The sequence below is a fragment of the Macaca nemestrina genome, chromosome 12 (assembly GCF_043159975.1).
Source record: "Macaca nemestrina isolate mMacNem1 chromosome 12, mMacNem.hap1, whole genome shotgun sequence".
NCBI classification, from domain to species: Eukaryota; Metazoa; Chordata; class Mammalia; order Primates; family Cercopithecidae; genus Macaca; species Macaca nemestrina.
This window is the reverse complement of record NC_092136.1, coordinates 18,147,556-18,172,361: the sequence shown is the minus strand read 5'-3', so window position 1 is coordinate 18,172,361 and position 24,806 is coordinate 18,147,556. Positions and strand designations below refer to the sequence as shown.

At 44.2% G+C, this 24,806-nt stretch overlaps 1 protein-coding gene across 50 annotated transcripts in view; it reads right to left on the bottom strand.

Moving 5' to 3' along the window:
* Positions 1-24,806, bottom strand: part of LOC105471691 (CUGBP Elav-like family member 1) — a 93,979-nt gene that overhangs the window by 7,507 nt on the left and 61,666 nt on the right. For 17 of the 50 annotated variants that reach the window (XM_024789707.2, XM_071074660.1, XM_071074662.1 and 14 more), the window contains 10 exons: positions 17,002-17,189; positions 15,333-15,415; positions 14,927-14,975; positions 12,223-12,357; positions 11,286-11,365; positions 10,538-10,699; positions 6,374-6,449; positions 4,790-4,918; positions 4,331-4,444; positions 2,828-3,013 (listed from right to left, as the gene is read on the bottom strand). In XM_024789707.2, the coding sequence (XP_024645475.1) occupies positions 2,828-3,013; positions 4,331-4,444; positions 4,790-4,918; positions 6,374-6,449; positions 10,538-10,699; positions 11,286-11,365; positions 12,223-12,357; positions 14,927-14,975; positions 15,333-15,415; positions 17,002-17,179 (1,192 nt within the window). In that variant the 5' untranslated portion in view covers positions 17,180-17,189. The remainder of the gene's footprint in view (positions 1-2,827; positions 3,014-4,330; positions 4,445-4,789; positions 4,919-6,373; positions 6,450-10,537; positions 10,700-11,285; positions 11,366-12,222; positions 12,358-14,926; positions 14,976-15,332; positions 15,416-17,001; positions 17,190-24,806) is intronic. The other 33 variants (XM_071074664.1, XM_071074666.1, XM_071074647.1 and 30 more) reach the window with 3 other exon arrangements.

Here is a 24,806-nt window from a genome sequence, read left to right as displayed (position 1 = left end):
CTGAGGATGTGAGAATTCTACCTGGAGGAGAAGTGCTGGGATAATAAAGCAGGCCGACTTGTGTGTGGAGCAGGAGAACAGAGACTGCAGGCTCAGAGAGGAACACAGAAGAGGGGGTGAAAAGGGGTTAAAAACAAAACAGGTTTCCAAATAATGCCTAGAAACCACAGGTACAGCAAACAGATGGGTAGTTGCCAGACGCAAGATGTAGAAGCAGGGAATGAGTACAAAGGGGCACAAGGGAATTTCTAGGGGTGATGGAAATGTTCTTTTTTTTTTTTTTGAGACGGGGTCTCGCTCTGTCACCCAGGCTGGAGTGCAGTGGCCGGATCTCAGCTCACTGCAAGCTCCGCCTCCCGGGTTCACGCCATTCTCCTGCCTCAGCCTCCCGAGTAGCTGGGACTACAGGCGCCCGCCACCTCGCCCGGCTAGTTTTTTTTGTATTTTTTAGTAGAGACGGGGTTTCACCGGGTTAGCCAGGATGGTCTCGATCTCCTGACCTTGTGATCCACCCGTCTCGGCCTCCCAAAGTGCTGGGATTACAGGCTTGAGCCACTGCGCCTGGCTGGAAATGTTCTTAATCTGTGGTGATGGTTGCAGGACTGGGTCTGTTTGTCAATACTCATATAGCTCTATGCCAAAATCAGTGAGTTTCATCATATGTAAATTGGACAATAAAAAGAAATTTTTTTTTTTTTTTTTTTTTTTTGAGACGGAGTCTCGCTCTGTCGCCCAGGCTGGAGTGCAGTGGCGCAATCTCGGCTCACTGCAAGCTCCGCCTCACGGGTTCACGCCATTCTCCTGCCTCAGCCTCCCGAGTAGCTGGGACTACAGGCGCCCGCCCCTGCGCCCGGCTAATTTTTTCTATTTTTAGTAGAGACGGGGTTTCACCATGGTCTCGATCTCCTGACCTTGTGATCCGCCCACCTCGGCCTCCCAAAGTGCTGGGATTACAGGCGTGAGCCACCACGCCCGGCCAAGAAATTAGTTTTAAAAATGCACCCATGATTAACACTGAGCTTAAAAGCAGAATACACATTCTTCATCTGATTACTTATACTCAATGATTTTCTTTTTTTTTTTTTTTTTTTGAGACAGAGTCTCGCTTAGTCGCCCAGGCTGGAGTGCAGTGGCGCGATCTCGGCTCACTGCAAGCTCCGCCTCCCGGGTTCACGCCATTCTCCTGCCTCAGCCTCCCGAGTAGCTGGGACTACAGGCGCCTGCCGCCACGCCCGGCTAATTTTTTGCATTTTTAGTAGAGACGGGGTTTCACCGTGTTAGCCAGGATGGTCTCGATCTCCTGACCTTGTGATCCGCCCGCCTCGGCCTCCCAAAGTGCTGGGATTACAGGTGTGAGCCACCGCGCCCGGCCTACTCAATGATTTTCTTTCTTTCTTTTCTTTTTTTTTCCGAGATGAAGTCTCGCTCTGTCACCCAGGTTGGAGTGCAGTGGCATGATCTCGGCTCACTGCAACCTCCGCCTCCCGGGTTCAAGTGATTCTCCTGCCTCAGCCTCCTGAGTAGCTGGGATTACAGACAGGCGCCACCACGCCCAGCTAATTTTTGTATTTTTAGTAGTGATCGGGTTTCATCATGTTGGTCAGGCTGGTTTGGAACTCCTGATCTCATGATCCGCCCGCCTTGGCCTCTCAAAGTGCTGGGATTACAGGCATGAGCCACTGCATCCAGCCTACTCAATGATTTTCTAACCAAAAAGTTTTATTACAATTGCAGCCCAGCCATTCTCCAGCCACCCTGGCCTCCTTGTTTTTGTCAAACATATCAGGGAACTTTGCTGCCTGAGGGCCTCTGTACTTGCTTTTCCTATGCCCCTGTTACTCTTCTTTCTCTAGATTCAGGCATGGCTTGCTTCCTACTTCCTTCAGTTCTCTGCTTAAATGTCAACTTAGACAGACATTCTCTGAGCATTCTGCATAAAATGCAGTGCCTCTGACACTCCCTATCTCTCTTCCCTGCTTATCATTCTCCAGAGGATCATCTGAAACACCTCATGCCCTCATTTATTTATTGTCTATCTTCACAAAAATATTGGTTCACGCTACGTTCTCCTACTACCACATCCCTAGGGGATATGTGATTCAGAGCAAGTGAGGAGAGATGAACCAGGACTTCTTTCTGCTGTGATAAGAGGACACTCATCTTTTTCCTACATTAGTGCTTATACCAGCTCCTGGTTATAAAAACCCAGTCAAATCTGAGCACAGAGGTGTCAACAGGACTTTCTATTCATGTAAGTCACCTTCAGGCCTCTTTCTGGCTAGACGGTTTCTCCTAATTTTTTTTTTCTCCTAAATTGAATACCATTTGTGTCAAATGACATACTTCCCACTCCATCAACTCATGGGCCAAACTGTCCCATCACCCCTCGGTTTGTCTTCAATCAGGACAAACATCGATCAGAAAGTGAGGAAAATGCCAAATGACATAGCTAAAAGGGACACTGAGACAGAAGACATCCAGACAGAAGACCCTCTGATAGATTTGTAATGTGTAGAGAAGACCTCCTAACAGAAACAGATTCTTGTCAAATGTGTCAGACGCGATAAGGTCAGTGTCTGTTGCTTCGTCTAAAAACTGGAGCCCCATTCCAAGAGGGCACACAGAGGTTCTGATCTGAGACACATCCAGAAAACTTTTCAAAAGCAGATCACATTTCACAGGGTTTCTCAGTCTACATTTGACACTATCAAAGAAAAACAATGGTCTGAAGACCTAACTGGTTCCCTCAGCCTTTGCTCTGCCTTTCAGTTCTGGTATAGAAGGAGGAATACCCCCATACCTGACCCCGATCTCCCTTTGCACTCACCTTCCTTCTGGCTTCCAGCAGCACCAATACTCTGCTGTGTCAGAAGATTCTGGTTGTACAGAGTGGGGAGTGCAGCAGCAGCATATTGCTGGATACCCGAGTAGGCCTGAGTGAGGGCCTCCATGGTGCTCCCGGTGCCATTGGAAAGGCCACTGCTGCCCAGGCCACCATTTAAAGCAGCCATTCCTTGGTTGGAGGAAGAGAAGTATTAATATACTGGAAAGACTAAACTGATGCCAAAGACAAGTCTACTCAGGGCCATCTAGAAGAGGGAAAACTCCAAAGTTCTTCCCTTTATGTCCCTCTTAGTTTCTCCCTGAGAAGAAACTATCTGACTGGCTAGATTTCAGGACATTCGCCAGGCCTTGCTAATGGGGACATTAAGAAATGCCATACGTGGGTGTGGTGCTCCCCATTACCTTCATCCAATCTGTGGAATGACAGGCTCCATATTCTATCTGGCTATTCTGCCACTTTCTCATAATGAGCTAGAATGCCATAAAAGAAGAGTCCCAGGACTGCGAACTCAAAGGGGTACATGTGATTTCTGACAAGATGAGGATGAACCCTACCATTAAAAGAGCAACTAACAGGTACTGAGTACATTCTATGTGTCAGCCACTGTACTATGCAATGTGCTCAGCAGCACTTTATGTTCCAATTATTATTATTATTATTATTATTTTTGGAGACAGAGTCTCACTTTGTGTTGGAGTTCAGTGGTACAATCATAGCTCACTGAAGCCTCAAGCAATCCTCCTGGCCTCAGCCTCCCAAGTAGCTGGGACTACAGGGATGCACCACTACACCCAGATAATTTTTGTAGAGATGGAGTTCTCACTATGTTGCTCAGGCTGGTCTGGAACTCGTGACCTAGGGTGATTCTCCTGCTCTGGCCTCCCAAACTGCTGGGTCTATAGGTATGAGCCACTACACCTGGCCTCATTTAATTTTTAACAACCCTTCAAAGTATTCTATTATTCCCACTTCAAAGATGAGAAAATGTCCTTAGAAAGGTGGTCCAAAGTTATAGCTAGCTAAGGGACAGAGGCGGGATTTAACTCAGGTCTGAATAAAAAATCCACCCCCCCCCCCCTTTTTTTTTTGAGACAGAGTCTCCCTCTGTCACCCAGGCTGGAGTGCAGTGTCGCAATCTTGGCTCATTGCAATCTCTGCCTCCCAGGTTCACGCCATTCTCCTGCCTCAGCCTCCCGCTGGGACTACAGGCGCCTGCCACCACACCCGGCTAATTTTTTTGTATCTTTAGTGGAGACGGGGTTTCACCATGTTAGCCAGAATGGTCTCGATCTCCTGACCTCGTGATCCGCCCACCTTGGCCTCCCAAAGTGCAAGGATTAGAGGCGTGAGCCACCACGCCTGGCCCCCATGATTATTTTTAACTTCACTGGGCCACTGCAATCATTCCAGTGGTGCCCCTACCAGGGTTAAGATGTGCTACCTGCACAAAGAATGGTCTGATGACAGCCAGGGGCTGCCCCTTACCTGCCAAAGAGCCAACATTGAGGCCAGCCGTTGCTCCAGCTAATGTCTGCAAGGCTCCAAGTGAGGCTATGGGGTTGACAGAATTACTGCTGCTAGAGCTAGGTGAGGACCCTGCTATTAGAAATCCAGGAGTTAAAATTCAACCCATCACTTGCATTCTCTTGTCAACAAGAGCCAAATATAAGAAAGAGTGTCACTATCCAAGTATGCTATTTGCAAAGGGGTTTTCAGTTACTAATTCTAATAACTGTCCTTCCAGGACAGAGACAATGGCCACAGCATATTAAAAATCAGGAAGATTTCTCTTAAGTTCAGAAGATGACATTTGAAAATTTGTTGCTCATAATCTGACCTCTCTGGAAACAGGTGTTAACTATTTTCCCTTCCTAGACTCTGCCTTTAAAAACAAAGGATCTGTCCAAGGCACATAACGGCACAGTGGGTCATCCTCACACTTACCTGAACTAGTGAGCACGCTGAGGGGACTGCTGGATGTAGTGAGAGCATTGGTACCACTTGGTGTGTTCTGAGCTGCACTAGCTGCAGCAGCTAGTGCAGCCAAATTCTGTAACTGCATTGCATTCAACCCTGCAACATCCAAAGCAAGAGATTAGCCAGCAGATAAGGGTGCTTCATATCCATTCCAGCAATGACAAGCACACACTGGCAGAGGGCAGGTTCCTGACAAAGAGGAACTGTTCTAGATAAGCCTTACAAACAACATTACAGGGCTCCAAAAAATATTCAGATATCACTCATTAAGAAACTTGAAATCATTTCCTCAGAGAAGAGATGGCTAATCCAATAGCACACCACACCAAATGTACATTAATAAAGGTGTGGGCAATTAGGAAACCAAGAAAAACTGCCTACCATGGGGCCAGGAGCACAGGAGAACAATGCCACAGCCTACAGCACAGAATGGGACTGCATCCAGGCCCCTCACTCACACTTTACAGGGGATTCGCTCTCTGTAACAGAGGGGAACACGCAGAAAACGTGGCAGATGCAAAAGGCCCAGGAAGAAACAAGGGAGAACACAGGAGAGCAGCAATGACACAAAGAATAAAGACACCACCGCTTGAACAGCAGATTCATCACCAGAAAGAGGAGAGAGGAACAATCACTGAGTGAAAGACTTCCAAGTAGAGCCTAGGCAACACAGTTGAAAGGGGAGGAAGAAATCTAAACTGTGCTGTCGATGCTGCAAACCATTTACTAGACAACGAAAAGATGGATGGGGTGAGAGGTGGGGGGAGTGGAAAGAGTAAATGAGAATTAAAATACAATATAGATTACAATCTAGCAACTTTCCAAAAATATAGCCAACTATAATTTCCTAAGACAAAGTGAATTACTATCAAAAATTTCCAAACAACAAAATGCAGTTCACTGAAAACTACACCTTTCTCAAATGCACATTTGACCTAGCCTAAATCCAATGCAGAGGGTGTAGGCACAGGCAGCTTTGAAGTTGCCCCATGCCCTACCCCCCACCGACTCCTGGTGGCCCCTGGCTCAGGTTTGTTGAGGCACTCCATTTAAGTTTTCTGTGTACGTTAATAGCAACAACAAAATAGGAATTCACCTAAGAAACAACAAGTATAAGATACACAGGTAAACTAACTGCCTGGGTTCTAGAAGCTTCAAGGTAGGCCATTTGCATGGAAGCCATCTTTGACTTTTCTGCAGTCACTGGAAAAGTCACTTTGAAATGGAAATAAAGAGTTCTTGCAGTTCTTTCCCCTTATCAGAATGGACTCAGTCTATAGGAGCTAAACAGTCCTTTTCCATATTCTTCTCCAACAGTGACCTAAAAGGTTAGGAGGCACCAGATAACGTGAGAGCAATGTGGCATCAACTAGCAATAGAGCCACTGTATAGAGACAAGGCAACTGAGTCCTGGGATGTTCATCTTAGGTCAGGTTTACATAATAAGCAAAAAAAAGTTTTCACAGAAACGATGCCAAACTCCCAAGACTGTTGTTAGCTGGGTCTGCTGGCCTGGGTGCTGCTGCTCCTCTGCAGCAGTGAAACACTTACCTCCCATTGGGTGGAGGCTGCTCAGGGTGTTGAGGTTCCCAGAGGAGGCAGTCTGCTGAAGGAGCTGCAAATAAAGCTAGACATTACACCAAAAAACAGAACAAGAGTGAGAGTGAGGGCTGGTTCTGCATCTGGGATAACTCTACAGCACAGCAAAGCGAGAGTGCAGAGGCCCCCAGAGAGAAGAAAGTCAAAGACAAGAACCCAAGCCAACACAACAGAAACATGAGGCTTATGACAGCACAGGACAAAAAAAACAAAAAACAAAAAACAAAAAACACACAGTTAAAGCACTGGCCTAGATAGTATGTTCACTGAGTACTGAGCAGACCTCAAGTCCCTGGGCAGTAGAATTCAGCACAGCAGAGGACAGAAGTACTAAGCTTGGGGACAATAAGCTAAACTTGAGCAACTATGCAGTCAACTGTGATTTTTGTCTGCGAATGAATGACTGCCATTTCCAGTTACCCTCTCCAAGTTCTCCTTAGTTAGGTCCACACATCTCACTCTGCAGATTGTTTCCATCTGGATACCCAATTTCTACTTCACACAACTATTTTAAATATCAAATCTAAACATTTCCTAGTATTTCTTGGAGTTACCCTTTACTGGTCACAATGGACTACATGACTAATAATCACTACAGCTACACATCTATCCAACTTTATTTACTTCCTCCCCTCCAAATTGGTTTTCACTGTTGCAGATGATCAAATGACTAATGGATTAGTCTATACCAGGTTCAGAGTACGTTCTCCTTCAATGATTGCCCCATGACAAAGTAAGAGGGCCTGTCCCTGAGTTTATGGCATTAGTTTACTTTGTATGTTGGCAAATCTAACCAGCTTGCTGAAAACTTTTGCTCCAACTAAACCCAATTAATATTGCTTATGGAAAACTGGTATTCTTGTACAGGATCCTTTTTATTCAACCTGTTTCCCATTCCTATAAACATCTGACCTGGTTTCTCTGTCACTGCGAATCCTTCCAGGCTAGAGATCACGGATAAGTTTTAGGAGGTCTACAAACCTCCAGGAACAGAATGGGGGGAAAAATCCACCTTCACACCCTTTTTTCCCACCACTTCTCAAAGGATAAAAAGATTAAAACCAACTCCTCCAGGACAGTAGAGCCTCGCTAATTCAAGTCCACAGAGTCTAGAAAGAACCTCATAATTAATGATGATGTACTATCACACAGTCGACTAGCACCCACGTTTACTTTTTTTTCTTTTTTTTAAAGACAGAGTCTCACTCTGTCACCAGGCTGGAATGCAATGGCGTAATCTCAGTTCACTGCAACCTCCACCTTCCAGGTTCAAGCGATTCTCCTGCCTCCACCTCCCGAGTAGCTGGGACCACAGGTATGCACCACGCCCAGCTAATTTTTGTATTTTTAGTAGAGATGGGGTTTCACCATGTTGGTCAGGCTGTTCTCAAACTCCTAACCTCAGGTGATTCGCCTGCCTCGACCTCCCAAAATGCTGGGATTACAGGCATGAGCCACTGCACCCAGGCTTTTTCTTCTCAAACACCTTGGGCAATGTATTCAGTCCTAACTGGTAGACTGTGAATACTGTACTTGGTCCCTGACTTTCCCTCCAAATGAGGTTAGCTCTTAGGGCGAGAATCATGTCTAACCAAAACAAAGAGAACACAGCTCTCAACATACGCCATCATGTACTTGCTGGTAATGGCAATGACAACAAAAAGGTTAACCTTCCCTAAAAGGGGGCTCCAAAAGTCTCTAAGAAAAGCAAATGCATAGCATGTAGACCATTTTCAAAGCATCATCATTTCTGCAGATGACTAAAATCTCTCTGAATTTTCTGAACGTATAAGCAATTTTTCAGCACTAAGAAACAATTTATTCTGTTGAAATATAACCGGACGCAGTGGTTCACGCCTGTAATCTCAGCACTCTGGGAGGGTGAGGTAGGCAAATCACTTGAGGTCAGGAGTTTGAGATCAGCCTGGCTCACATAGTAAAACCCTGTCTCTACTAAAACTACAAAAATTTGCCAGGCGTGGTGGCCCATGACTGTAATCCCAGCTACTTGGGGGTTGGAGGTTGCAGTGAACAGAGATTGCACCACTGTTCTCCAACCTGGGCAACAGAGCGAGGCTTCAAAAAAAAGAAAAAAGAAAAAAAAGGAAAAAAAAGAAATAAACACTCTTTATATATTTTTTTAAAAAACTTCACCCTGGGCCGGGCGCGGTGGCTCAAGCCTGTAATCCCAGCACTTTGGGAGGCCGAGGCGGGTGGATCACAAGGTCAGGAGATCGAGACCACAGTGAAACCCCGTCTCTACTAAAAATACAAAAAATTAGCCGGGCGCGGTGGCGGGCGCCTGTAGTCCTAGCTACTCAGGAGGCTGAGGCAGGAGAATGGCGTGAACCCAGGAGGCGGAGCTTGCAGTGAGCCGAGATCGCGCCACTGCACTCCAGCCTGGGCAACAGCGTGAGACTCCGTCTCAAAAAAAAAAAAAAAAAAAAAAACAAAACAAAACAAAACAAAAAAAAACTTCACCCTGCTAAGATGAAATGGGGTTTTTTTTTTTTTTTTTTTTTTTTGAGACAGAGTCTTGCTCTATTGCCCAGGCTGGAGTGCAATGGTGCAATCTCGGCTCACTGCAACCTCTGCCTCCTGGGTTCAAGCCATTCTCCTGCCTCAGCTTCCTGAGTAGCTGGGATTACAGGCACCTGCCACCACGCCTACGCAATTTTTTTGTATTTTTAGTGTAGACAGGGTTTCACCATGCTGGCCAGGCTGGTCTCAAACTCCCAACCTCAGGCAATCCGCCCGCCTCAGCCTCCTAAAGTGTTGGGATTACAGGTGTGAGTCACAGTGCCCAGCCTAAACTGGGATTTCTTATAAGATACCAGAAATATGAAAACCACTGGAACTAAACCAAAATTCAGTACTGGGAGACAGAAATCAGTGCCTTTTGTCTGTTTCCATACAGAATAATACTTGAAAGAATGAGGAATAAATGACTATACTAGCTATTTCTATGGGAATATTTTTGTATCATCCATACAAATCTAGTGGTTTCACCAGTAATAGCCTAAGATGACCTTTTTCCTCTTTGACTCACAGATGGGTGGTTTTAAGTGTCTTGTGCTGGCTCCAATTCTTTTCCGTTAATAATCCCCTGTAACATATATATTGCAGACCTAGTAAATCTAAATCACAAGTTGGGGCCAGACCTTCTTTTGGACTAGACAACCTTCTTTTGGCTCACCACAACAGGGAGATCAAAATAAAGGAAGTCTATTTACAATGTAGTAAACTTGAATACACACCTGTAATGCTCATTTAAAAATGTTCATGTTAATCTCTTGATTTCACCCAGGCGCAGTGGCTCACACCTGTAATCCCAGCACTCTGGGAGGCCAAGGAGGGTGAATCACCTGAAGTCGTGAGTTTGAGACCAGCCTGGCCCACACAGTGAAAGCCCATCTCTACTAAAAATACAAAAATTAGCTGGGTGTGATGGTGTGCGTCTGTAGTCCCAGCTACCTGGGAGGCTAAGGCAGGAGAATCACTTGAACTCCAGAGGCGGAGGTTGCAGTAAGCCAAGATTGTGCCACTGCATTCCACCCTGGGCAACAGAGTGAGTGAGACTCCGTTACAAAAAATAAATCAATAAATAAAGCAAAAAAAAAAAAAAAAAAAAAAAAAAAAATCTCTTGATCTCTCAAGTCCGCTGAAAGAAACATTTATCATACTCTTTAGGAAAGACTCAATAAGGATTTTAATGATGCCCTCTACATCTGGTAGAAAGAGATATGGAGAAAGACACTGGTGGCTGAGATTCCCTAAGGAATTTCTTTCTTGGAAGTAAGGACACAAGATGTTTCTAAATCTTTAAAATGGGAAACCAGGAATCCACTTCAGTTGCAGCAAAAGCCTCAAGATATAACCAGAGATGCATGTCCAGAGACATACATATATATATATATGTATATATATATAGAGAGAGAGAGAGAGAGAGAGAGAGAGACTAACAGGACTAAAAGAAATAGTACTACCTGAATTTTTACATATAATTTCTATATGCCAAAAGTTGTAAATGCCACTGTGTTTGTTAGCTAGGGACAGCAGAAGAAGAAACAGCTGGGAGCTTGCACAGTCTGCAGAAAGCAAACCACAAAGACTCACTGCTAAATACTGGGGTCCAAGAGTATTTAGACCAGCAAGATTTCCCCACACAGATGCTGCGCTGATTTGCTGCATCTGCTGCTGGAGCTGCTGGGCCATTCTCTTCTGTTCTTTGTCCTTCTGTGTATCAGCAAATTTTACCACCATGGGTGACGAGCAACCCTGTGAAAAGACCAAAACCAAAGGGGTCAAATTCCTCCACCTGGGAAAAGAAAAAAATCTTCCTTTTGGATGGCATGCAGGTTACATTCTAATTTCATTCATTGCCAAATGATTCTCCTCATGCTAGACACAAGAGACTGTAATCCCAACACTTTGGGAGGCTGAGGTGGGCGGATCACTTGAGCCCAGGAATTTTAGACCAGCCTGAGCAACATGGCAAAACTGTCTCTATTAAAAAAATACAAAAATTAACCAGGCGTGCTGGTGTGTACCTGTAGTCTGAGCTACTTGGGTGGCAGAGGTAGGGGGAATCGCTTGAGCCTGGGTGGCTGGGGCTGCAGTAAGCCATGATCTTCCCACTGCACTCCAGCCCAGGTGACAAAGACAGACCCCATCTCAAAAAAAGGGGTGGGGAGAGCATTTCCAGTATGTTAATTTTAAAGAAATCAGTGGTTTTTAACTTTAAGATGTTGGCTGTTTAACTTTCTGGGCAATCAGATGCTGCATATGCTGCTGGACTTTAATAGCCAACTGTCCCAGCATTCCCAAGCTGAGAAATTTTCCCCATCACCTATCTGCTCCCTACCTCCATGGTCTGTGCTTGGTGCATTGCCTTGATAGCCGTCTGTGCCATGGCTCTTGTTGTAAAAGTCACAAATGCACAACCTGGTAAGAGAAGAGTCAGTAACTCATGCATTCATTCATTTCTCTGACAGACATTAATTGAGCATCTACTATGTGCTGACTATCATGCTAGCAATACAGACACAGTCCTTGTTTTCAGGGGATCATGTGCTAGTATGTTGCAACAGGGTGATATGTGCTATAATGAAAAAACAGAGAACCACTGACAGAAAAAAAAAATGCCTATCAGGAGAAAGGAGGAATCATATCCTCTAGTTCCTCTTGAAAATAAAAGAAAATGGGAGAAGAAAATATTTCCATTTTGGCATCAAGAATCTTGCAAAGCACCAAAAGAGAAAATTTTAATACATGACAATGAAATATAGAATGTAGACTCCTTAGAGGGGCTAGGAGACAAAAAGAATGAACTGATAGGAGGAGTCAAGACAGGACATAGATACACAGCAGGAAGCAGCAGGCCCAACCTCTTTATCTTGACCGGACCATGTTGGCTAGGGAATCACTGTGGCTAGTTTCCACTGGTCCAATTAAAAAGATTCCAAGGCCGGTGCAGTGGCTCACACCTATAATCCCGGCACTATGGGAGGCCAAGATGATAGGATCCTTTGAGTCCAGGAGTTCAAGACCAGCCTGGGCAACACAGGGAAACCTTCTCTCTCTAAAAAATTTAAAAATTAGCTGGGTGTCGTGATACATGCCTGTGGTCCCAGCTACTCAGGAGGCTGATTCTGGGAGGTTCAGGCTGCAATGAGTTGTGAAGGCACCACTGCACTCCAGCCTGGGTGAGATAGACCAAGACCCTGTCTCCAAAAAAAAACCCCAAACCAAACCAAAATAAAAAAACCAAAAGATTATTTAAAAGCTAAAACTGTATCTACCTCGGCTCAGGCCATCAGGTCCCCGCAATATCCGGCATTCTTCAATCTGTCCAAATGAAGAGAACATGACTCGGATGTCATTTTCAGTGCACTTCTTGGAAATCATACCAATAAACAGCTTCCTGTCTTCCACTGCTAAGAGAGTAAAACACAAAAGACTTGAATATTACTATGAAAAGAGGCAATGTGGCACAGACTCGGGAGCCAGACCGCCTGGGTTTGAATCCTGGCTCTGTGCCTTCATACCACATTTTACAGATTCCAAGACACACATTTGTTTTTCATATTTTTCACATTTCTTTTCTTTCCTTTTTTGAGACAGAGTTTTGCTCCTGTTGTCCAGACTGGAGTGCAATGGCGTGATCTCGGCTCACCGCAACCTCTGCCTCCCGGGTTCAAGCGATTCTCCTGCCTCAGCCTCCTGAGTAGCTGGGATTACAGGCATGCACCATCATGCCTGGCTAATTTTGTATTTTTAGTAGAGACGCGGTTTCTCCATATTGGTCAGGCTGGTCTTGAACTCTTTTTTTTTTTTTTTTTTTGAGACGGAGTCTCGCGCTGTCACCCAGGCTGGAGTGCAGTGGCCGGATCTCAGCTCACTGCAAGCTCCGCCTCCCGGGTTCACGCCATTCTCCTGCCTCCGCCTCCCGAGTAGCTGGGACTACAGGCGTCCGCCACCTCAGCCGGCTAGTTTTTTGTATTTTTTAGTAGAGACGGGGTTTCACCGTGTTAACCAGGATGGTCTCGATCTCCTGACCTCGTGATCCGCCCGTCTCGGCCTCCCAAAGTGCTGGGATTACAGGCTTGAGCCACCGTGCCCGGCCCGGTCTTGAACTCTTGATCTCAGGTGATCCACCCGCCTCGGCCTCTCAAAGTGCTGGGGTTACAGGCGTGAGCCACCATGCCCGGCTTCACATCTCTCCTTATAACCAACATTATCTTAAAATTATAATTAGAAGCATTTAGATGAAATATGGTAGCTTTGTAATCTTGTGAAAGTTACTTAACCATTCTGTGCCTGTTTCCTCATCTAACTAATAGGAATAATCAGGTTTACTTCAAAGGGTAGCTGTTGCTATTAAATGCAAAGTACTTGGCATCTTCCCTAGTCCTTTGTAATTGTTTGCTCTTTTTGAGACAAGAGTCTCACTGTCACCCAGGTTGAAGTGCAGTGGCATGATCATGGCTCACTGCAGCCTTGACCTGCTGGATTTAAGCAATCTTCCCACCTCAGCTTCCTGAATAGCTGGGACCACAGGTATGTACCACCACACCCAGTCAATTTTTTGCAGAGAGATCTCACTCTTATTACCAAGGTTGGTCTCAAACTCCTGGGCTCAAACAATCCTCCAGCCTCAGCCTATTAAAGTGCTGTGATTATAGGTGTGCGCCACTGTGCCCAGCCAGCATTGTTTGCTCTTACTAGCAACACTACTAAAGAAAGAAGAGGTTTTCACACTTACTTGATATGACAAGTGGAAGAGAACACACCTTTCAGTGAGTGTAACTGTCTACTTTTCTGACTTTTTTTTCTTTTTTTTGAGACACAGTCTTGCTCTGTTGCCCAGGTTGGAGCGCAGTGGCATAATCTCAGCGTACTGCAACCGCCGCCTCCTGGGTTCAAGCGATTCTCCTGTCTCAGCCTCCTGAGTAGCTGGGATTACAGGCATGCGCCACCACACTCAGCTAATTTTCGCATTTTTAGTAGAGACGGGGTTTCACCATGTTGGCCAGGTGATTCGCCCTCTTTGGCCTCCCAAAGTGCTGGGATTACAAGCATGAGCTACGTCACCCAGACTTGACTATTTTCCTGAGAATTAAGTTCTCCTTCCTAATTTGTTCATTTTGCCCCCTCATTCCTGTCCAAAAGATATTATACTGACCAAGTATACTCCAGTTCATTCTACAATGTTCTTATAATATTTCTCTGTCAACTCTGTTTTTCTATTTATCAGACTTTAAAGAAAAAACTGACACAACTCAGACAACGGATTACTTAAAGCACAATTCCATTCAGATATCCTAAGAAAAGCAAATAAACTAGGCAGAAATCTTTTTTTTTTTTTTTTTGAGACGGAGTCTCGCTTTGTCGCCCAGGCTGGAGTGCAGTGGCCGGATCTCAGCTCACTGCAAGCTCCACCTCCCGGGTTCACGCCATTCTCCTGCCTCAGCCTCCCGAGTAGCTGGGACTACAGGCGCCCGCCACCTCGCCCGGCTAGTTTTTTGTATTTTTAGTAGAGACGGGGTTTCACCATATTAGCCAGGATTGTCTCAATCTCCTGACCTCGTGATCCGCCCGTCTCGGCCTCCCAAAGTGCTGGGATTACAGGCTTGAGCCACCGCGCCCGGCCAGAAATCTTTTTTTTTTTAATTATTTTTTGAGACAGAGTCTCACTCTGTTGCCCAGGCGGGAATACACTGGCATGATCTCGGCTCGCTGCAACCTCCGCCTCCTGGGTTCAAGAGATTCTCATGCTTCAGCCTCCTGAGAAGCTGGGATTATAGACATGCACAACCATACCCAGCTAATGTTTGTATTTTTAGCAGAGACGGGGTTTCACCATGTTGGCCAGGCTGGTCTCGAACTCCAGCCTCAAGCAATCCACCAGCCTTGGCCTCCCAAAGTGCTGGGATTACAGGTGTGAGCCACCACGCCTGGCCTAGGCAGAAAATCTTAAGGGGAAGAGTGTATACATTTGCTTACCATTGTTCTTCTCACTGTCAGCAGGTTTCATCTGTATAGGGTGATGCATCTAAAAAGGAAAAATATGATTATTATCACTATATATTAATGGCATTCAGAAATACATACAGACTCTAAAGTACCAGAACTAGAGCTTTAAAGAGTTCTCTCTGAACTCATGTCTGCTTCATGATCTTTCCCCAGAAAATGAAAGGTGAGTCAAGAAGTCAAATACACAAGACTCTTGGCTGAGAGAGAACTACTGTCAGGTAATCTTTGAAGTGCTCCCTTTATGTCTTCCTTTACATCAATTCCTGCGGAAATTACCTTTTCCCCAAAATGGTTTTCAGTGTGTGCCTGATATGTGTAAGTATATCCCATATATCAAAGTTACCACATTTCCATTTACTAGTGGGAGCTTTCTTACCCCTGGAAGGACTTTCATGTTGTGAAGAGCATTCTGAGCTTCTAATGCAGCTTTACGGGTGTAAAATGTAACAAAACAGCACCCTGCAATAAATAAGATTTCATAAAATAAAACTTCGAAAGCAGAGAATTCCTACAGCAACCCTTCCTCCACTGACATATCAGATCTTCAAAGAGGGCTGGGTTTATTAAAATTAGAGAGAGGGGGAGGGCAGTGGAAAGGAATGAATATGAATATCTAGCAGGGGAATAAGATTATTTTCTATACACTTTATTGTTTTAGTCTCCTCCTAGTTACACCATCTTACTTAGCTGCTCATATAACTTCTCTGGAAAAGATGACTTCTCTTATAAAGAAAGGTCATGTGCCATTTGACTCAAGCTACCCTACTTGGAACACCAGGTGGTATATGAGACAAGAAGACAGATGGGGCTCTATACTTTTGCAGCCTGTAGTCTACCAGGAACTCTTTCTTTCCCTGCTCTCTCAGAATAAACCACTCCCTACTTCGTAGCCAGATTCTACCATATGCCTCAAACATAATTATCACTTATTAAATTATAAAATGACTTAAGAGCAAGCACCTCTTAACATCTTTTTCTGGACTCTTGGTTCTCATCAAATATAATTAAGCTTCTAAAAGCACATGGTGCTGCCTCAGATCTGTAGATTTTGTGCTTTGAATCTTTATTTAGGGTAGGAGGAGAGGAAGTATATCTTGTAAATCTTGGGCTTAAACGTTCTGACACTCCCATATTCTCATGAGATACAACATAGATTTTTTTTTTTTAATAATGCTGCAGCAGTTAGAATTATAAATTACTGAAGGTTATATTGCCAGTCATGTTCAGAAACTATTATACTTTATATTTTTAGTTAACTATGCCAAAAAGAGAAAGTAATTCCTCTGCTTCTAGATCCTCTGCTATTAAGCTGGTTTCACTATGACAATCATGTTTGCTCACATTTGCACTGTTGGAAAGCTTTCACAGAGAATTACCTGAAAACTGGTAAAATGGAAAATAAGAACAGGTCTGTGTGTATATGGGGCAAAGTTAGTACCTATCTACCATCAGTCCTGTGAAACTTCCACTCTGCTAGGCAATTCTGGAAGCAGCTCCACCTTTCTTCTTCTCCTGTTCACTTTGTGGCAACAGCAAACAAGCTGCCTAAACAAATCCTTTCTATTTGATAAATCATCCTGCAAGGCCTCTGTAATACTAACAAGAAACCTACGGGTATGTGGACAGTTTTTCTCTTTCAGCTTATGCTAGCCCAAACACTAAAGATAACTTTATGTGGTTTACTTCAATTTTATCTTCGTCATTCTGTTCCCGAGGTCAAATGAGACACGTGAGTCTGTCTCTTAAATTTAGAGCCCTCACAAAGCACTGCCCAAGATCCAATTTACAAATTATCCTCATGCTAACATCTTAACTTTTTAAAGCCATTAAATATATTTGGATTACAAGATATTACTACTATAAAACGACAGATTTTTTCCAACAGATAGACAGACAGGAGTATTCTGGCAATGACAGAGAGAATGCATACGAAAGAAATTACATATAAAAAACCAATTTTTTGTATCCTGTCAAAAACCCAAAGCCCTCACCTGCTCTGAGAGTCAGTGGGAAAAATAAGATAAACCAAAACCCAAAGCCCTGACCTTTGCTCTGAGGAGGGTTTTGGCTCCTATCCCTTAGGACGTTGATTTCATATACAGCACCATACTGTTCGAAGAGTTCCCGCAAGTCCTTCTCAGACCAGGTCCTTGGAACCTGGCCCACAAACATCTTGATAGCATCAAGATCTGGTTGGTCTGGGTGGTCCAGGGTGCCGTTCATTTTCTTTGAGCTGTGTGAGATAAAATGAAACTTCTATTATGTAATAATGCTGCCTTCCAGAGGAAATTTTCTTTTCTTTAATGATCTTAACTACTTCTGAGAATGCAGGGGAAAAAAATCCACTTCCTTCACTTCTTCTATTCAGTTTACCAGAGTTCCTTGGTTCTCCCTCACCATGACCACCCATTCTATCAGATGCCAAACTAAAGTCACCATTCTGATTGGGACATCCCAGCTGTTACCAGGGAACTGACAATGTACATTTCTTATCTAGCATGAGAATTATCATGTTAGAGGAGGAACTTAAAGGGTAAAACTCCCAAAACAAGATCAAGTTTTAATAACTTTCAAGCATGGGTAACAAAACAAACACTAAAAAAAGGCCCATAAAATAACAGAGGACTATTGATTACAAGTAAGAGTCAGAACACTTCAATGTATACAATGACAGGTGAAGTTTCCTTTCAGTAGAAGTTAGAACAGAAACACTTGATTTCCAAGGCTTAAACTAAGGACTAGAATGCTGGCCTTTGAATGCAGCTGACTCATGTATAATCATAATGCTCTTGAGTTAGGTCTCCCGACCAAAACAGAGCTCTGCCTCTTAAATTTCCAGATGATTGTGCAATGAACATAAACAATGTTACCATCATTCTAGATTTTGTTTCTGAGTTATCCAATTTACTGCTATTACTCTAAGACCAGTTAGATTCCCTTACTGAGTGAAACCATTTTAACGATCCCAAATTTCTCTAGTACTATCACATTGTACTTGTAAATCTCCTATTTCAGTTTTATTACCTTTAGGACCTGAAGGATAATCAGCTATTTTAATACCCTCATTCCTACCTTGCCACTGTAAACAACCTAGGTGAATTCTTACACTATAGATGTTTCCACTCAGAACATACTATCTTTTTTTCTGAGACGGAGTTTCACTCTTGTTGCCCAGGCTGGAGTGCAATGGCCCGATCTCAGCTCATAGCAATCTCCACCTCCTGGGTTCAAGCAATTCTCCTGCCTCGGCCTCCCAAGTGGCTGGGATTACAGGTGTCCACTACCATGCCCAGCTAATTTTTGTATTTTCAGTAGAGGTGGGCTTTCACCATGTTGGCCCAGGCTGGTCTCGAACTCCTGACCTCAGGTGATAAACCCGCCTCGGCCTTCCAAAGTCCTGGGATTACAGGTGTGAGCCACCGCACCTGGCCTCATACCATCTATTTCAAAGTCCTTCTTCCTATTTGTTTCTAAATTGAACTCTGAACATTTATCTAAACCATTAATAACTTAAATTCCAAATAACTAGCACTATTAGCTTTTCTATTAGTATTTGCTTAATCCAAAAATCATATTAAAAATTGCCAGGTTCTAATATCCAATCCCAAATAACATGCTAGTTTTTTTTTTTTTTTTTTTTGAGACTGAGTTTCGCTCTTATTGGCCAGGCAGGAGTGCAATGGCAAGATCTCAGCTCACTGCAACCTCCACCTCCCAGGTTCAAGCAATTCTCCTGCCTCAGCCTCCCAAGTAGCTTGGATTAAAGGCATGTGCCACCATGCCTGGCTAATTTTGTATTTTTAGTAGAGATGGGGTTTCACCATGTTGGTCAGGCTGGTCTCGAACTCCTGACCTCAGGTGATCCGCCCACCTCGGTCTCCCAAAGTGCTGGATTACAGGCGTGAACCACTGCACCCAGCCAATGTGCCAGCTGTCTTTAAACAACAACAAAAAATCATTTTTCCACCACTGCTATCTTCTGAATAGTGTCTGAAGATCCTTAAGAATGCTGAATCTGTGAAAGTAGTTCAACTTCTTTTAAGTACTACATATTTCTTTTCTTTTCTTTTCTTTTTTTTTTTTTTTGAAATGGAGTCTCGCTCTGTCGCCCAGGCTGGAGTGCAATGGTGCCATCTCGGCTCACTGCAACCTCTGCCTCCTGGGTTCAAGTGATTCTCCTGCCTGGCTCCCAAGTAGCTGGGATTACAGGCGCGTGACACCATACCCAGCTAATTTTTGTATTTTTAGTAGAGATGGGGTTTTGCCATGTTGGCCAGGCTGGTCACAAACTCCTGACCTCAGGTGATCTGCCTGCCTTGGCCTCCCAAAGTGCTGGGATTATAGGCAGGAGCCACTGTGCCCGGCTTATTTCTTTATTTTTTATTTGAGACAGATTCTCTCTGTCGCCCAGGCTGGAGTGTGGTGGCACAATCTCAGCTCACTGCAACCTCCACCTCCCAGGTTCAAGTGATTCTCATGCCTCAGCCTCCTGAGTAGCTGGGATTACAGGCATAAGCCACCATGCCTGGTTAATTTTTGTATTTTTAGTAGAGCTGGGGTTTTGCCATGTTGGCCAGGCTGGTCTTGAATTTCTGATTTCAAGTGATCCACCTGCCCTGACCTCCCAAGTGCTGGCATTACAGGCCTGAGCCACCACACCCAGCCTTGAATCTTTTATAATTCAATACTTACAGGGGTTATTCTCACATCACTTTTGATGACTCTAGCACTATCTAAATTCAAAAGCTATAAGACAAATGGCATATAAACCAATTCCTGACCCTACATCTGTGAAGGCTCCCCATATTCTTCTAGGTTAACTGATTAGCTACAATCCTAGGACTCCAACAGTACTAAATTTCCACCTTCGTTGTGGAAATTTTAGCATTAAAATTATGCTTAACAACTTTGAACATAATCGGGCTGTATCCACCTCTTCCCAATTACACTGACAGCTCCTTGCAGGCAGAAACTATTTTATTTCCTATTCATTCCTGTAACCACACCTAGTATAGTATTCTGGTTCAAAGTAAGCACTCAAATGTGCGAAGGGAGAAATTTCTTAAGTTTCAACAGTTCCCATTTAACCAATTAGCTCTGATAAAATGAGTGCTTATGCACAAAAACAGCACCCAAATTTAAGAGCAACTATTATCTCCTATGATTATTTGATTGCCACAGGATCAGTAGGCCATTTTCTTTTAAAGACAAGGTCTCGCTCTGTTACCCAGGTTGGAGTACAGTGGCATGACCACAGCTAACTGCAGCCTCGACCTCCCAGGCTCAAGCGATACTCCTACCTCAGCAATCCCAGTAGACGGAACTACGGGTGTGCGCCACCACGCCTGGCTAGTTTTTAACATTTTCTGTAGAGAGAGGATTTCACTATGTTGCAAGGGCTGGTCTGAAACTCCCACGCTCAAATAACTCTCCCACCTCATTTTCCCAAAGTGCTGGGGTTATAGGCATGAGCTACCACACCTGGCCTATTTTCTTTTGAGTGTTTTAGACGGCATCATCTTACTGGTTTTCCTGTAATCTATTAATTTAAAACGTGTGGCAGGTCATGGCAAAAACATAATGTGACTGCTTTTAAATGCTTAATCCTAATGTTGCAACAGAAACCAGCTACCATGATGAATAAAGCCCTATGGTCGGGCATGGTGGCTCACGCCTGTAATCCTAGCACTGCGGGAGGCCGAGGTAGGTGGATTACTTGAGGTCAGGAGTTTGAGACCAACATGGTGAAACTCCGTCTCTACCAAAAAATACAAAACAATTAGCTGGGTGTGGTGGCGTGCACCTGTAATCCCAGCTACCTGGGAGGCTAAGGCATGAGAATCGCTTGAACCTGGGGGGCGGAGGTTGCAGTGAGCTGAGATGGGGCCACTGCGCTCTAGCCTGGGTGGCAGAGTGAGATCTTGTCTCCAAAAAAAAAAAAAGGCAGCCCTATGACTAGTGAAACACTGGCTGTTACTCCCTACAACCTGTCCCGACAACTTTAATTACCAGTTGTAATAGCATTTTACTAAAATGTTGCTAATCTTTCACTATATTTCTATTCTAGACAGAGTTAACAAAGAACCCCAATGGTGCCCAGAAAACGTTTTGATAAGGAAGCTGACGGCTATTTCTGAAAAGCAGTTTTATCAATCAGTATTACACTGGAGGCAACTGCTCTCAGCATGCCCCTTCCCTCTGTTGTTTGTGTGCCAATTCTAAACTTTTGCATCCTGTTTAGTGCTAAAGCATAAACACAAGTCAATATACGTAGATTACAGTTTACCCAAAAGTTTAGCAGAGACTCAAGATTCTAGATTCTTCTTTAGCTCTCCAAATCCTTCTCTATTTTTTCATGTCTACCTACACCATGAACCTCCCCTTCCCTGTTTATATACCAATTCAATAGCCAGAAGACTCCCATAGAGTAGTGCTGTTCAAAGTGTGGCCCAAGAGGCTGGGCACAATGGCTCACTTGAGGTCAGGAGTTTGAGACCAGCCTGAACAATATGGTGAAACCCCGTCTCTACTTTAAAAAAATAAAAATTAGCTGGGCGTGGTGGCACACACCTGTATTCCCAGCTACTTGGGAGGCTGAGGCAGGAGAATCGCTTGAACCTGGGAGGCGGAGGCTACAGTGAGTCAAGATCTCGCCACTGCACTCCAGCTTGGGCAACAGAGCGAGACTATCTTAAAAACAAACGAACAAACAAACAAACAAAAAACCAAAAGTATGGCCTAAGGACCAGCGGCAATCTTCAAACTTAACTCTTACAGAAATTTTTACAGAAATTAGACTGAGCAATTTTGTATTTGTTCAATCTAATAATAATAAATATAAAATACAAGCTTGTACCTTATTTTTTCCCCTACTTCATTTTCACTGTATTTTTCAAGGGAGTGGGGGATGGGGGTGGGGAGAGATATGGTCCTTTACCACAGCTTGAGAAGCACTATCCAGGTATAGCAACAACTGCATGTATACCCATGTGTATGTAATAAGCAGTCACAAACTTTCTCTGATATTGTATCTGAAGAGAAACAACAACACTCTCCCTCTTCCACATATACTTCCAATATGCATCTTGTCATTAAAAGTAACCATTGTATTAAAAAAGCCATCTGGCTACACATCAGCCACCACATCAGCCACTTACTTTATGTATCACTAAATACATTCTCAAATTTGTACTTTACTTCCCCATTCGATGGAGAGTTATATATATTTATCATCTCCACTCAAGAACCAGTGAATTCAGCAGTTCCCTGGAAAGGTATCTATAGTGTCCCTGTCATTCCTAAGAGGCCAGTCTACGGAAATTCCTATTTCCTGGAGCAGTACTGCCAGCCCTGACCTGGGAACAGGATATAAGAAAGGCAAATCACGGCCTGCAAGAATGTGAAAGGAGGAAGATGAGAAAGTGGCAAGTGTTTTAGGGGAAAGGGATGAAACCCATCCCCTCTCTTTTTATGTTTCTACTACTGGCAGCAGAAGCAGTAATAATACCTGAGGAGGTAGTTGCTCTCACTGTTGCTTCTGCTGCCATTATTAAGAATGAGCAACTATGAAAATTCAGGACGAGAGGCTATCTCGTCTACCTTGATTTCTGCTGACACATACTATGAGAAAATACAATAGGGACACAATTGGGAACAGACACACGAAGGAACAACAAAGATCCGTATTTTCAAAGTATATATTTCTTCAAAATTCTTGAACACTCTCTTCTCTTTCTCCTTTCCTTTCCCCTCTCAAAATTTCCCCATCCCAGGCCTATCTCAGGGGCAGCACAAATGTTCTATTCCACTTTTTTCCCCATCCTCTGGCCCCAAGTGACTAAACCAGGGGGTGTGTCTTAACCCAATGGCAAGCTGATCCACTGGCTGGCCAGAAACTTAAGACCCTTGACCTATGCTTAAAACAAAAACACGGCTGGCCAATCAAGCTCCTTTACAGCTGCACTGGGCAATACGACAGCCACTAAGTTATTTAAATTTAATTTAGTTGCAACTAGAGATAGCATGGGTTAAATGGAGAAGTGCAAAGTACTGTGGTCAAAAGATAATGAGTCACGCTACAACAAAGACCTTGAAAACATTATGCTAAGTAAAAGAACTCAGTCACAAAAGGCCACATAGTATATGTTACCATTTATATGAAATGCCCAGAACAGGCAATCTACAGACAGAAAGTAGGTTGGTGGCGAGGCGCGGTGGCTCACGCCTGTAATCCCAGCACTTTGGGAGGCCGAGGCGGGCGGATCACGAGGTCAGGAGATGGAGACCATCCTGGCTAACACGGTGAAACCCCGTCTCTACTAAAAATGCAAAAAAATTAGCTGGGCGTGGCGGCGGGCGCCTGTAGTCCCAGCTACTTGGGAGACTGAGGCAGGAGAATGGCGTGAACCCGGGAGGCGGAGCTTGCAGTGAGCTGACATCCGGCCACTGCACTCCAGCCTGGGTGACTGAGACTCCGTCTCCAAGGGGCAAAAAAAAAAAAAAGAAAAAAAAGGCCGGGCGCGGTGGCTCAAGCCTGTAATCCCAGCACTTTGGGAGGCCGAGACGGGCGGATCACGAGGTCAGGAGATCGAGACCATCCTGGCTAACACGGTGAAACCCCGTCTCTACTAAAAAATACAAAAAACTAGCCGGGCGAGGTGGCGGGCGCCTGTAGTCCCAGCTACTCGGGAGGCTGAGGCAGGAGAATGGTCTAAACCCGGGAGGCGGAGCTTGCAGTGAGCTGAGATCCGGCCACTGCACCCCAGCCTGGGCGACAGAGCAAGACTCTGTCTCAAAAAAAAAAAAAAAAAAAAAAAAAGAAAAAAGAAAAAAAAAAAAAGAAAGTAGGTTGGTGGTTGCTTAGGAATGGGGATGGGGGAAGGGTGATGTGGGGAGGAAGAGGGGAATGGTTGCTTTTAGGTACAGGGTTTCTTTTGGGGTGATGAAATGTTCTGCAATTAAATAGTGGAAATGGTTACACAACTCTTGTATATACTAAAATCACTGAATTGCTCACTTTAAAGGATAAACTTTATAGTATGTGAATTATGTCTCAATGTGGAGGGGAGGGAGAAGGGATCTGAAGAAAGGCCATGTTGCAACCAAAGTTATAAGGTAGTTAAGAGTAGAAAGGAGGCACATGTAGAGTGAGCAGTTGTGTATCCTGGGGTCAGAAAGATACAGTTTCTAGGTTTTCTAGCTGCAGAGTTCCTGATTAGATGACAGTTCAGTCCACCTGAGTCCTTATAAGAAAGCCCTTTCATACATGCTAGCTTGAGTGGACATCTGTTCCTTGCAGCCAAACAAGACCTTCAAATGGGACCTGTTTAAAAATAATTCCTGAAACCTTTCATTATTAATTTTTTCACTCCCCCCCTTCCATTACCTGTTGACTTCCCTTAAACTATACAAATAGAAAAAATTCAGATACTTACCAATCCCTCCACCTCCCCAGCAGGCAAAAATACTTGTTGCATTCCAAACTTCAGCCACCACCCACCCTTATATACAAGGTCCCTCTGGCTCACATACAGTGCTGTGGAAAAACTGGAACAGAAGTGCATCAGAATAAAAAGGGCCCAGAAACACTGGCCTGTGTTACTTACCAGCTGCTCCCTAGTGAGAACAAGACAGAATAATACATTTACGCTGTGAGAAAGTAATTTTCATTTGGATAAAGGGTAATCTTCCTATCATGTGGGGTGTTAGGTACTAGAAAAAGCTATCTCTAAGCACAATAAAGACAATAATAATTTAAATTCACCATCCAACACTAGAATAGCTAACAATATGCTTTTAAAGGTTTTCAGCCTTCTTGCCTGAGGTATGAAGATCTGGAGATCTTATCTCT